At 38.0% G+C, this 14125-nt stretch overlaps 1 protein-coding gene across 9 annotated transcripts in view; it reads left to right on the forward strand.

Annotated features, from left to right (window-relative positions):
- The window catches only part of GAB1 (GRB2 associated binding protein 1), a 111405-nt gene extending 100668 nt beyond the window's left edge, over positions 1 to 10737 (forward strand). For 6 of the 9 annotated variants that reach the window (XM_037162345.2, XM_037162348.2, XM_053658349.1 and 3 more), the window contains 5 exons: positions 312 to 401; positions 2159 to 2252; positions 3958 to 4081; positions 6331 to 6453; positions 8775 to 10737. In XM_037162345.2, the coding sequence (XP_037018240.2) occupies positions 312 to 401; positions 2159 to 2252; positions 3958 to 4081; positions 6331 to 6453; positions 8775 to 8933 (590 nt within the window). In that variant the 3' untranslated portion in view covers positions 8934 to 10737. The remainder of the gene's footprint in view (positions 1 to 311; positions 402 to 2158; positions 2253 to 3957; positions 4082 to 6330; positions 6454 to 8774) is intronic. The other 3 variants (XM_037162349.2, XM_037162350.2, XM_053658348.1) reach the window with 1 other exon arrangement.
- The last annotated feature ends 3388 nt before the right edge of the window (positions 10738 to 14125 follow it).

Raw genomic sequence — 14125 nt, forward strand, 5'->3', positions numbered from 1 at the left:
AACTAACATGGTACATGTGTTTCCTCCTTCCCACAAATAAAGATAAGAACTAACGAGGCCATTTATCCCACTAAAACCTTGCCATCTTTTATAATACTTGGCTTATTGCATTGCTGCACGCAGCTCTCCCTTTTCCAGTGTACTGAGCGTGAATGATAGGTAGCAAGATTGAAATAGTCTCCACGAACAGACTTGTGTGTATGCTTTTGAGATGTAACATTTCTGCTCAGGGCTCTGTTGCTCTTTTGACAGAATCCATTTTTTCCAATTAAAAAATAACATATTAAGAGAGTCTTCTTTTTACCAATTAGGTCAAAGTCCTAAAATTTTAAGACCCAAACCCCATGGTTTAGAGCGAACCGATTCACAAACCATGCGTGACTTTGCCACGAGAAGAAAGGGTATGTACTTTGGCACCGCATGCTGGACGGGGCATTGGGACTTTATTTTGTGATTTTTTTTCCTTTAAAAGTAAAGAAGAACTTTAAATCCAACTGTTGTTATAAATAAAGCTTTCTAGCACGTTATTTCTAAACTGAATGCTTTCCATAATACACGAGTCCCCTTATTATACCTTTAATAGTAGCATGTTAAATATTTGATATTCAGTCAAATAATAATGTGTGATATGATTATATGTGATATTCAGCCTTGTCCTTTTGCATTACTTTAACCCCTTAGACATCAGTACATTGTTTATTTTAAACTCGTGACCTGCTTTGTGAATGCCAGTTGTCTCTTATATGTGTATATAATGTATGTGTTCTGAGATGGAATACAGGCTCATTTCCGTGGACTGAATGTTTTATGCCATGACTTAGAATTTGACAGGTAGAGACTGCTGTTAACCTTTGGGTTTCTCAAAAGTGTGACATAGAAATGAAATACTTTTAGTCAGCACAGTACTCTGTGCATGTCCATTGTAAGTGTATAGACGAACAAAACTAACTTGGACTTACATCAGTCCACAGAAAATCACATTGAGCTGTTGCATTTGAGTTGATAAAAATAATTCCTTATGAGCCCTAGTGAATCTGCCTAGCCCTTTAAAATGTCCATCTATTTTATAGTTTTATGGTAACTATAGCATAGTTGATTAAAAATACACATATGTGGACAAAGAGTAGAAAAAGGAAACCTGGAAAAATAAAAAATTTTTTTCTTTAGAATGGCAGGATGAAAGGTAACTAAAATACTTACCTAGTATGTTTGAGTGGTCTCCTAAAATATAATTAATATTAACAAGTAATGTTGTTTTAGTTTTTTGCTCATTCATTAATTCCTGAAAATTGTTTCAGTTGATGTTAAGGGAGAAAGATCTGTGGTATGTACTAGCACAGTAACTGCCTACTGCAATAATGAGCTAAATAAGGAGAGAGCTCTTATAAGTAAAACTAATAGGAATATTAGCATTTATTTATTTTTACTTAGTTTGGTAATGGATGTTGTTTGTTAAATTAAGCTAAAAATTTGAGGTGATTGTTTAATTATGGCCTTTTCTCAAAACTGAGTTTGAATCTAAAGATAAAATTACTGTTTCATATTATTTGTTTCCAGACTGGGCATGAATTAAGATTTGGTCATTATTTTTTTGTTTTGTTTTGGTTTTAGCAAAATTTTGTATTTCATATACTTTATATATTATTTTATATGTACAGTTGCATAATGTTATGTACAACTATACATATTTTATGTGTATTGAAGCTTTAACATTGAAGAATCAGAATGTTTTAATATAGAAGATTAGATCTCCAATCTCTGTATTTAAAGATAAAATTAGGTAAAAGTGAATGAGGAAATTGGGAAAGGTACAAATCAAGTAACTAAAAGAATTGCTTCCCATTACTCTCTCGTTCTCATTTGGTTTATCTTCATAAAATATTTACTTAAATTAAGAAGCAACGTGTTGTAATAGAGCTTTCGGCTTTTAGTCAACAATCACAAAACATTATCCGATTCACTTTGTCACTAACTGTTTAGTTTAGCTGTGCAGCCTCGGGCAAATCACAGGACATCCATGACTCTTGTTTCACCTGTGAAACCAGCTGGTCCTAAGCCACTCTGGTGATAACATACACATAGAGACAGAGGGAGAGGGTCTGCTTTTGTTTTCCAGATTTCTGCATCCTAAAATCTCTTTTCTTCTCTTTCATTTCAGCCAAGCCAGCACCGTTAGAAATAAAACCTCTGCCAGAATGGGAAGAATTACAAGCCCCAGTTAGATCTCCCATCACTAGGAGTTTTGCTCGAGAGTAAGTCTTTGCTTAAAATATGTAGCTTGGTTGTTTGTTGTAATGGAAGATATCTAGAACAGTGGTCTCCACGGGGTGGACCAAAAGGGGTGGTCTGGGGAGACCCCCCTTTTGGGGGTTCTGTGAAGTCAAAACTGTTTTTGTTGAGATGCTAAGATGTCACTTACTTTTCCCACTCTTCTCCTCTCGTGAGTGTGCCCTGGAGTTTCCCAGAGGTTACATGATCCTAGGTGACGTTGCGTGGCACATAATAGCATGTGTATTGTGTATTCTTATGTTTAAAACAGTTTTCCTGCTGTTTGTAATATAGTAAATTTCGATGGATATGCCCCGTGTAAACCAAACTTTCTTGCAGTTCTCAGTAGTTTTTAAGAGTATAAGGGATTCGTGAGGCCAGAAATTCCTAAGAATTACTAATCTGGAAAATATGGTCGTTTCTTACGGAAATTACTTAAGATTTACTTAAGTGTATACAGGGAAGTGAGTATGTAAAGTTATAAGCCTGCGTTGAATATTTTTTCATGTTTTATGTATCCATACAGTTATTTTAAATAAGAATATATATATATACATATCTGTGGGTGCTGTGGGGGATGAGAATAAGTCTACCAAGACATGATCTGCTTGGGGAGGAAAGGTGGCTGCTCTCAAAGGAGAAGGGCCAGGAGCCTATTCCTCATTGGGCTTTTATTGGGTTCATTTTGCACAGGAATGCAGGTAAAGCTCATCAATCACTGTCAGGCAGTAAGAATCAAACAATAGATAACATACAAAGAACTCTGAGGGCTTATTCTGAGTCAGAGTCAGTTAGCTAAAGGGCCGTAAAATTTAGGGGAAACAGACTCATTCTGCTCTTGGACCGTAAAATTTAGGGGAAACAGACTCATTCTGCTCTTGGACCCTTATCATTTAAATTGAGAACATTCTCAGCAAAGCAAGTTTCACAGGATTTTATGCATTCTTTCTTAGGCCTGATCACCCCAGGGAACCCGCCCTTTCCAGCACAGGGCTGCACCCACCTCCTGCATTGTTTCAGGCTTAAGTCAGTCAGGGGAAGGAAGGCAGCCAAGAGGTTAGGAAACTTCTCAAAGACGAATGAGGACTCAGGCTTTGTCAAAGCCGAGGGGTGAGGGTCCATCACCCCCTTTTCCTATATACTCCCAAGTCCTTTCCTGAGGGCCCCTTCGTGACCATGCCTGACTTAGGCCATTCCTTCCTTGAGGAATCTTACCCGTCATTGGCTAACCAGTCATCCACCCAGGGCCAAGCAGGGTGAAGTAAAAGTGGGCAGAAGGTGACGCCCCTGCCAGGAAGATAACCTGTGTCTCCCTAGTGGCTTATGGTCCCAAGGTCTCTTACTCAGCCTTAGCCATGGGGGGGGTTACAGCTTCTGAAACCAGGCAGGGCAGTTCCCACCATAAATCTGTAACTTTCTACTTATCAAACTCCAAATAGCTAGCAATGCTTTTTGTTCTACACAGGTAATTTGGTGCCCAAAAATATACCTTTGAGGTAGAACTACAAATACTGGTTGTCCATTTGGATGTGGGCAGTAAATTGTATTGCAATCACTGTGTACCATACATGATTATGAACTTAAGTGGCTATTTCCGAAAGGATGCAAACTGTCACTCATTTTTATTTTGGAGGTGACGTTAGAACCTTAGTCACAGTTTCTGTTTGTGACGATCGTTTCTGTAACTAGCTCCTCCAGGTTCCCCATGTCACCCCGACCCGACTCGGTGCACAGCACAACTTCAAGCAGCGACTCGCATGACAGCGACGAGAATTATGTCCCCATGAACCCCAATCTCTACATTGAAGACTCGGTATGTAAAGCCTTCCTCTTCTCTCTCTGTTCTTTACATCTGTCGCTCTCATCCTTACAGCTTCCGGGATACTTAAGGAAGAAGGATAAAAGACAACTTTTTGAGTGCTTTTTAAAAATACTATGGTGAAGTCTAAAACCAACAGAGTTACAGTGTAATACCTATCTCTAAAAAGGGGATGTAAAATTAGTTGAAAATTATAAAAGGTTTCCAGTTACAGTTTTTTTAAGATGGACTTGGTTTGTGAAACAACACAGGACAAGACACTGTACCAATGCCTCCTATTCGTTCATCCAGAGATGCAAAGTCAGGCATCCGTCATCTGAACCCTTAAAGTGACTCCTGGAATTCAAACGACAGCAGATCATTACTAAAGATAAATATTGTTATATAACAATAGCAACAAAAGTATGTTTAACAACGTTACGTATTTTTAAAAGAATTCTAGAAAAACAAAGTACTACTGTTGTTTTTATTTTACTTGTTTAATTCTCAGAGCGCTCACAGCAGCCCCTAGAATCTTAGGGTTTTTCTAAACTGTTTTGCGAAAACACCAGGTTAAAGGCTAGAACACAGTGACAAGCTGTTCCCATTGAGATTAGATCGAGAGCAAATAGACTTCCCTGTAAATTTTAACAATAAGACGAAAAAATTTCCAGTTCCGTAATAATTAGAAAACACTTTAACTCGCAATTCTGAGAAATTCTCTTCAGGAACAATGTACTGAGATAAAATGTGTACATCTTATGAACTCTTGAGTTCCTTTCATAGCCTTGTGATAACTGAGAATTCTGAGTGTTTCCAGTTAGGGAAATTCTAGGTATGGGTTCTTTCACTGGCCACATTTGAACACAGGATTTTTTTTTCACACACATATACTCCTGCTTGATATTTTTTTTCTGTGACAATGAAAAATCAAGTCATTTACAGGGGAAAAATCAGTTTCTGTGTGAATTTTTTAAAAAGGCAGGGGGAAAATGGCTATTTGTACTAATTAAATACCAAAACTTGCTTATTTTTTTTTGTTCCCTGCATGTTATTGTTAATATTTTGCAGTGTTTTATTAGAAATAGTGGATAAACTTGGCTTCAAAACCTGTTCCTACGAACACAGCCGTCACACACAGCCAGGCAGACCGATCACTGTGTGAGCACCCTGAGTACCATGTGTCGTGTGTACACATTGTACCGCCCGGCACCAATGCATTGGTGAGCCCTCGCAGCCCAGACCTCGTCTGGCTCACCAGGCAGCGGTCCTGGCGGACCTGTGTCACCGTGGAGGAAGAGCACCTTTTTCCTAATTCACAGGAACATTGAGCAGGGCTGTCAATTATTCCTTTTTGTATCATCAGCCTCCCTTCTCTGACCACTTTGCTTTTGTGCAGGTGTGTTAGTGGTACATTTTAAGCCCTGCTTAAAAAGGAGGGAGTAATCTGTGTTTTTCTAGCAGCTGTCTTTGCCCTGAATCCCAGCTTACTCTGTTCAACCTGAGCAAAAAATGCTGTTCACCATCCTCCGTTTTTCTTTTTCCTCTTTTAGAGACTAGTCAAAGCCAATAGAAGGCAAAGGAAATTAAGTGGTAAAAATTCCAAACGGTTGAAATAAAATAGACTTTGCCAAGGAAGTCATCATTCATAGCCTTTAGTTAGCATACTTCTTTCAAATTAATTTCAGTGTGAAAGACTTTAAATATAGAACTTTAAGAAATTAATTTACAAGCAGGGGGTATCAGGATCCTGCTGTTTACAAATGTCATTTTAATAATGTTCAGCTGGAGCTCTCACAACTGACGTTAGTTTGATGTCCCAGTCTTGGTGTGAACCAAGTTTGACTTTTTAAAAAATTGAATTTAGAGAGAGAGAGGAAGAGAGGGAGAGGCAGAGAGAGAGAAGGAGACAAACATTGATTTTTGTCATTCCACTTATTTATGCATTCACTGGTTGACTCTTACAGTTACCCTGACTGAGGATCGAACCCACAATGCTAGCACATCAGGACGATGCTCTAACCAAGCAAACTACCCAGTCAGGGCCCAAGACTGACTTTTGAAACTACTTCTAGCTTACTCTAAGTTTCAATCAGTTTTTTTAAACATTACTTACTTTCCCCAATCCTAAAGTTATTTAATTTTCTAAGCAGACTTGATCAAGCTATGTCCTTTTGAAATAGATATTTAGGCTTTTAGTAGATAACAAGCAAGAAAAGCAGCATGAATGTGTGGCAGTTGATTGTACCATATTGTTCTTTTAGAATCTCTTTGGCAGTAACAGTCTGGATGGAGGGAGCAGCCCTATGATCAAGCCCAAGGGAGACAAGCAAGTGGAATACCTCGATCTAGACTTAGATTCTGGGAAATCCACACCACCACGCAAAGTAAGTGAAGCCTCCTGCCTTAAATACAGGGCGGGGCAAAAGTAGGTTCCTAGTTGTGAGTACGTGAAACACAGAGTTTACTCTTGTATTATTTATTCATTATTTTCCACACGTATAACTGTAAACCTGCGTTTGTGCCCCGCTGTCCTGTTAGATCAGGTTTTCAACCTAAATAACCGTATCTCCTTTGGGGGGATTTTATTGGTATGGTTTCATTTAAATTTAGTAAAATCTGTTACCTAATGGTGTTTCATAAATCACAAGTAAGAAAGTTATGGAAACTAATAAATTTCTTTTTTCCTTTCTGATGGGTTGGAAGGCACACACTTTCTACTCTTTTAGTGGTTACCATTGAAATGCTTATGTAACACATTCTGAAGTTAATCATCTTTGCTCTCTTTCCATTGTTAGCTCAAATTACTTCCCTTCTGACTTTGGTGCTATTTTTGTCCAAACTTTAGGTTTTTTAATTTTGTGAAACCCACAAATTAGACAGTGGCAGCAGTAGCAGTAGTCTTATTATATAGACAGTGCTTATTTACATTTTCCAGCAGGGTTGCCAACTCCGTTTGTAAATTATTCCTTTTTGTATCATCAGCCTCCCTTCTCTGACCACTTTGCTTTTGTGCAGGTGTGTTAGTGGTACATTCTTGCAGTTTTTGTTTAGCTGAAATGTCGTGCCGCCTTTGTTGAAAAAGAGTTATCTTTAGTTCACAGTTCCTGATGGACGATACATTTTTTCAGAAAGTAGAAGGTGCTGTTCACTATCCTCTGGCCTCTCTTGGTCCTGTTGGAAAGCCTGCCGTCGCTGTCAGTGTGGTTTCGTCGTGTGTACTCAGTCTTTTCTTTCCAGCTGATAGAGTGCCCTTTTCTAGATCTTCCGTGATCTTCGGGTTTTACTGCCATGTGCCTGGACACCTAGACATAGATTTCTTTTTGTTTACCCTGCCCAGTAGAAGTTATATTGTCTTTACTTCTGCATTTTTCATTAAGTCTGAAAAAGTTGCAGCCATTATCTCTATAGGTAATGCTCTTCCGCCCTTTTTTTCTTCTCTCCTTTGAGGTTTCTGATCAGACATGAGCTAGAACTCCTCGGTCCAGTTTCTGTGCTTCTTATGGCCCTTCCGCATCCTCTCCCGTTGTCTGTCTGTGCTTACTTGGATAATTTCTTTAGCTCTATCACTAAGTTCACTAATTCTCGACTCTTCTGTTTGACCCCTTTGTATAATTTTTAATTTCAGGTATTTTATTTCTACTTCTAAGATAAAGTTCTGCTTTTTTTCCCAAATAGGCTTAGCTGACTTGAATAGCTTCTTATTCATTCCTTATTTTATGCGTTTTATTTTGAAATTCCTTGAAGCATTTTATACATATATATTTTATATTCTCGATGCAATAATTTCACTGTCTGAAGTCCTTGGACATCGGAATCCGTGCTTATTGTTTTTGCTAACTCACGCTCTTGACGGCTGCTTTCTTTGTGCATTTTGTACATTTTTACTGTGAATCCATTTCTCTGGGGCTCTGGTGGGAAGCCTGCACTGGTTTCTGCCAGGAAGCAGGTGGTGTCACCATGCTAGGACCTGTCAGTTCCCTTCAAGGGCCCCTGGCTAAACAAGGTGGTTCTGCTGGAGCATCTCCCTCCACCCAGGGCCTCCCGAGCACATTGCTGAGACTGACATTCCTCCTAAAGACGACAACCGCGCCTTTCCCACATAGCAGCTCTCTGCTCCCTCTGTTGCCCTCACTCCTTGGGTATTTTCCTTATTTTCTAGCAAGCCCAGCAGTGTACTAGTAATTACTTTTGTTTTAAGTTGGCTGGTATTTAGTTGTACTTTAGGAGTAAGAGAGCCAGCCCATCAGCCTGTGTAATTTGCCGTTCTGGAAATATGCTTTTCAGAAAACATTTCTTATTTCTGAAAGTAAGCACTGACACACGTTCCCAGGGCTTGAAAAAGTTCAGCTTGAGCTAAAGACTAAAGGGAGAAGCAAATTGTGCACCTTATGGTGAACCAGGTGCCTGCTATCTCTACTCTGCAAGACTTCCATCTGTGAGGGGAGCATCAGTTTGAATTCTTACCACATACAATCATTTTAGACTGGAGGGAAGAGAGTGCACTGTTAGGAGAGAGGCAACACTGTGAAACTGAGGTAGTGTCATCTTTGTTGTGATCAACTAGAATTTCAAGAGTTACTCCTTGTGTATGTGTATCTGTGTTTTAAGACTGAAATTTAATCAGAAGCAGAAGCTGTCCTTCATTGGTAGAAATGTATGGGATGTTTTATTTGCCTTCATTCATTCATTCATTCATTTATTCTAGCAAAAGAGCAGTGGCTCGGGAAGCAGCGTGGCCGACGAGAGAGTGGATTACGTTGTGGTCGACCAACAGAAGACCCTCGCTCTGAAGAGCACCCGGGAAGCCTGGACAGATGGGAGACAGTCCACAGAATCTGAAACGCCAACCAAGAGTGTGAAGTGAAAATATTGCTCTGCTGTGTCTGAACAAAAGAGAACTGAATTGTGAAGCTAAATCCTGATCGACCGAAGATGACTTGACACGTCTACTCTAGGTAGATCCTCAGCTGAGTAGAGTGGAAGTCCAAGGACCTTTCCGACATAATCAAGCAATTGAGACTGTCAATGGTGCTTTGTGGTATCCGAACAATTCATCACGTGTAGATAATGTGGGAAAATAGGATTGTGTAGCTCCCAGGAAAAAATTGGTTCTGTAGTTAACACACTTGTAGTATTACTGTATTTATGCACTTTTTCATTTAAAACATTGGTTGGGGTATTCCCAAATGTACCTTAACATAATTCCTTTGGGAGTTGTTGTTTTTCTTCACACTACTCTATATAACAGTACTAAGTTAACTAAGCTACTTTTATATTTGGGAATTGCTCTTTAAACTTCAGTGTATGTAACATTAAGACAAGAAGTAGATTCACAATTTACCTTTCTACCTGAACCTTCAGGTGGTAATCATTAAACTACAGAGTATAGTTGGACTCATCATTCATTGCCTTCCACAGTCCTAAGGATCATGTACATACTGGTATTTGGACCTAGTTCTCTGGTTCATGTTAGTCTTTAGTGGAAGAACTTGACTACATTTTGTTAATTACAGTATTCTTAGTTCACTGGGTGAAGATTCTGCCAGGTGGGATCTTGTACCTCGGGAAGACTGAGTAGTTACACTGCCCAGTGTACCTGCAGATCACGGATGGCATGAGGCGGTGATGTGCTCTCACACTTGTTAACGTGTATTCAACTGTACATTATTTGCAACACGTAGTTTATGTAACTAATCAGGTACGTACCAGGCACTAACGTGCTACTTCACTGATCAGGTTTAGACAGCTTTAGTCGTATTCTCGTGAGTCCTATGTTTGGGTTCCACTTTGGAATTAATGAGACAGTTGACATTCACTGTTAGTTATAGCAACATACTGTGATTTTTTAATTAGACAGTAATTCAGATTTATTACTCTAAGAATGAAATTCTATCTTTTGACACCATAGTGCCCTTTCTATGATTTTTCTTAACTTTACTTAATATTCTTCTTGGCCTTATATTTAAATCCCTATGCAATTAATATTTTATACCCGCATTTAAAAAAAATAGATGTTATGTAAGTGATTCTCGTATGTAGCACCTGTTGCTTTTCCAGTAAAAAGAAAATAAGTATTTTGTACTGTGATTTATATTCACTGTCTCAGTTCAGGAAATATGGGAGCCTTGCTCTAATGTGAAATCTATAGTCTTGGACCCCTTTCAGCCAGATTTCTGAAACCACCAGAGGAATTGTATAATTCTGTCTCACCTGTAACATCATTTTGTGACATGGATTTCAAGACCACCAATTATAGCGAGGCTACAATTATATTGTCTGTCTTGGCTTTGCTAAGTAATTTAGAAAGCAGATAGAGTTGTTTGTTTTTTAACTAAGTGACATGCAATCTCTTCTGTATTGATTTTGAGACCTGCTAACAGTTTTTAGAGGGGGCATTGAGAGAGGAGTGCCCACCGCTGAGGCGTGACGCCCCCCACGCAGACCCCTGCTGCCCGAGACGCAGGCGCCCTGATCCCTGGCCTCACGGCAGGCAGTGAACCTGCTCAGTGCAGTGGGTTTACCTCCCTGATCCACAAACTAAAAATGTTCGTGACCAGATGAATTGTAAACTGGTAACATTTGATACTTTTAAATGTTTGCTTCTTTTTAAACGACACCTAAAATGCAGAAGTGAATTTTGGATTTTTAAATAAAAAAGATGATTTGAATTTGGCGTGCACAAGCTGTTTTCTAATGAAACCACAAAATAACATCGACGGTTGTTGCTGTGTGCCTGACCCTTCAAAATGCACAGCACATTTGGCGTGTGATGACACAGAATTGTGTCGCATGAAGGAGACCATATGTGGAGGTCACAACACCACAGTAAACATATTAATTTAAAACCAGAAATCTCGTTTAAAGCTGCCTGTCAGAAGAGGCTAAGATGGTTACGGAGTTTTTAGTGTAATTTCTTCTTCGTTACAAGTTCCCAGTTTTGAAGATCTTCAACACTTTAATTTGTAGGAGTGTTCCCATGATACAGAAGAGTTTAACAATTCAAATGTCTTGGGCAGCTTCCGACATTGAACATTGTATTAACAAATTAAATTAAAAGACCGTATCTTATAGAGCACTATTTTCCAAACAGTTTTTAGCACTAGAATCCTTTTTAAATAAAATTTTGTGTGACCCCAATATATCAAGCCTGAAAAGTTTATTTATCAGTATAAGTATATTTTAACTTCACATTTGTGTTCACTTATTTTAGTCTATGACTGAATAACACAAATAGGAAATTGGGGTTATCGACAGTTGGTGAAAAGCTTCAGCAGCCAACTTATTTCTGTACTTTGTTTTATTTGCGTACTGTCAAGAAAATTTTGATTCATACAAACACAAGTAAGTACAAATAACAACAGGTTTTAAACACACTTCAGGAGGTTCTTAAAGTTGGATTCCGAGGTTGATACCAAAATAAATTATCTTGGCAGAGGAAGTTACATAGATGGGCAGTCTCCAGCATGGCAAAATTGGGGTGAGTAACAGATTAGAATGGGCATTTTTATTAAGTTTTTAAAATATGTACTTATAAAAACAAATTTGAGTCAAACCCTTTTACTACCCCAATCACCTCCAGGAACCAGAGTTTTGGCCTGAGTTTTGGCCAGGCCTGGACCGAAAACCACTGGTTTAATCACGTGACAGTTGACAAGTCAGAAGCCCTTCCCTCTCACATGTTTCATGTTCTCTGCCTTTTGTTCCTTATTTTGAAAAACTAAAATTTCATGGTTTGGATACCAAAGCACAGTTCCGTTGTCAAAATTCAACTTGAATAATATAAGCTCTTTAACTCACAGAGGGTATCAGTAAGCAGCTATAAAACATGGTCTTTATCTATATTCTAGTTTATACATTCCCCTCTTTATTTCTGTCAGTAGCACATAAGCTACGGTGAGCATTTTAAAGAATTCCACAAAGGTACTATGAGTGTGTGTGTGTGTGTATATATATAGCATTGTATTTAATCATTGATTAAAGTCACTTAGATACAGAAACACTGCTATACTTGTACAGTAAGGTCATAAGTCAGAATTTGTCCTGGACTCTTTGTATTAAATTAATGGGGGGGTCACAATCTTCATAAGTGCATTTAAACTGGACATTGAACACTAGTGTTTATTTTTCTTTTTCTACTAGTGAGTGGGAAGTTGCCTGCTTTCCCATTTAGTGAAATCTGTATTATTTTATATTTTGTTAAAAAGTTAAAATGCTCCCAAACATGCCTGGTACATCTTTATTTGGCCCATTAAAAGTACTGGTATTAATACTTTGAGTGAACACAAAGTCCTTAGAATTTGGGGACCAGCATGGCGGGCGGCTCCTCCCCATTCCTGCTCCCCCAGGTCACTCTGGCAGGACTCTGCAGCTAATTCTTTTGAAAATATTTCAGGGGTGGTGGTGGTTAAATTTTTAACTTTGGATCATAACACTTGGGTTCCCAGGAGTATTCAACCCAGAACCCATTCAATAAAGAAGAAAATATTTGTCACAAGCAGGAAGGACATGCACAGAGAACAACACACTTCTGGACACTCGACTTATGACAAGGTAGCTGGTTCTGCAGAGCAGCGGAAAAGTAGCTTTATTTTCGATAAATAATGATGGGCAAACTGGATATCCATAGAAATAAATAAAGAAAAGAAATCAATGACTTCCAGCTTACATCATAAACAAGTATCAGTTCCTTTTAACTTGTAGATATTGTGAGGGCAACACAATTAATATAGAATGATTTTATCATGATCTGGAGTAAGGGAAGATTTCTTAAAGAAGACCCAAAAAAGGATGAGTCAAAAAAGAAAAGATTGATGAATTGGATTATATCAAGATTAAGAATATCTGTCAAAACACTCTGAGTTATATTTGCAACAATCAGGCAAAATATAGAACACTCCCTATAAGACAACCGGCCTGGTTTCTATTAAAAACAGTGAAAAAATAAATAAACGAGAATGCTCTAGAACCAAGCAGACTAAATAGACATAATCATAATACTGTGTGTAAACCGTGATGGTGAGGAAAAGCTACATGAGACATTTTAGGCACAAATTTAAAATTTTTAATGAACTAGGTAATAAGTTATATAAAGAATTACTCTTAATTCCCTCAGTTGTAATAAGATTATTATTATGGCAGTGTAGTTGAATATCTTTCCTCAAATAGATACATGCTGAAATAGTTAGGGTTAGAGCCTCTGAAGAAAAACCACCTGAAAAATCTAGGAAAAATATGCTTACAATACACATATGGAGAGAAATCAGTTTAAACAAATAAAGCAAAATATTAATAACTAATAATTGTTGCTAAGGTGGTGAGTTGTTACATTGTTTTAACTTTCTATTGGAGATTTTCATAATATAAAACTGAAAATTAATTGAGCAGTGGCATGATTTTTCCTATACCTGGAAAGAAAGAAGAAAAAAAAAGGAAGGAAGGAAGGAAAGAGAGAAAAAAACAGATGGTTCATTAGAAGAATATGGTTTTTTTTTAAGATTTTATTTATTTTCAAAGAGAGGGGAAGAGAGGGAGAAAGAGGGGGAGTGAAACATCAGTGTGTGGTTGCCTCTTGTGTGCCCCCTACTGGGGGCCTGGCCACAACCTGGGCATGTGCCCTGACTGGGAAAAGAGCCAGAGACCCTTTGGCTCACTGCTTTTAAAAAGCTACTAGTATGTATTGGCAACCATTTTTTAAAACATTTAAAAATAGTCTCTTTATATCTTGCATGTACTCTCCACATTTCTTTCATCAAATTCATATATTAGTTTAAATAAAATAATTTTTCTTTTAAGTTTTTTTTTCATTTTCTTTCTTTCTTTATTTTTTATTGTATTCTTTCTGTCACCATTTAGTCCCTTTATACCCTTGTAGGTTTTTTTCTACATAACATTTTGAATAAACACAATCACATGTCTCAAAATATAAGAAGCATAAAATATTATACAACACAATGTATCCCTCTCATCAATGCCCATGTTGTTTGTCTTTCCAGATATTGTGCCTTCATAAGGAAATTCATGCGTATTGATTTATATATATTAGACTGAAAATGTCTA

This window comes from Artibeus jamaicensis, unplaced genomic scaffold (assembly GCF_021234435.1).
Source record: "Artibeus jamaicensis isolate MK-2021 breed Jamaican fruit bat unplaced genomic scaffold, CSHL_Jam_final scaffold_537, whole genome shotgun sequence".
Classification (NCBI taxonomy): domain Eukaryota; kingdom Metazoa; phylum Chordata; class Mammalia; order Chiroptera; family Phyllostomidae; genus Artibeus; species Artibeus jamaicensis.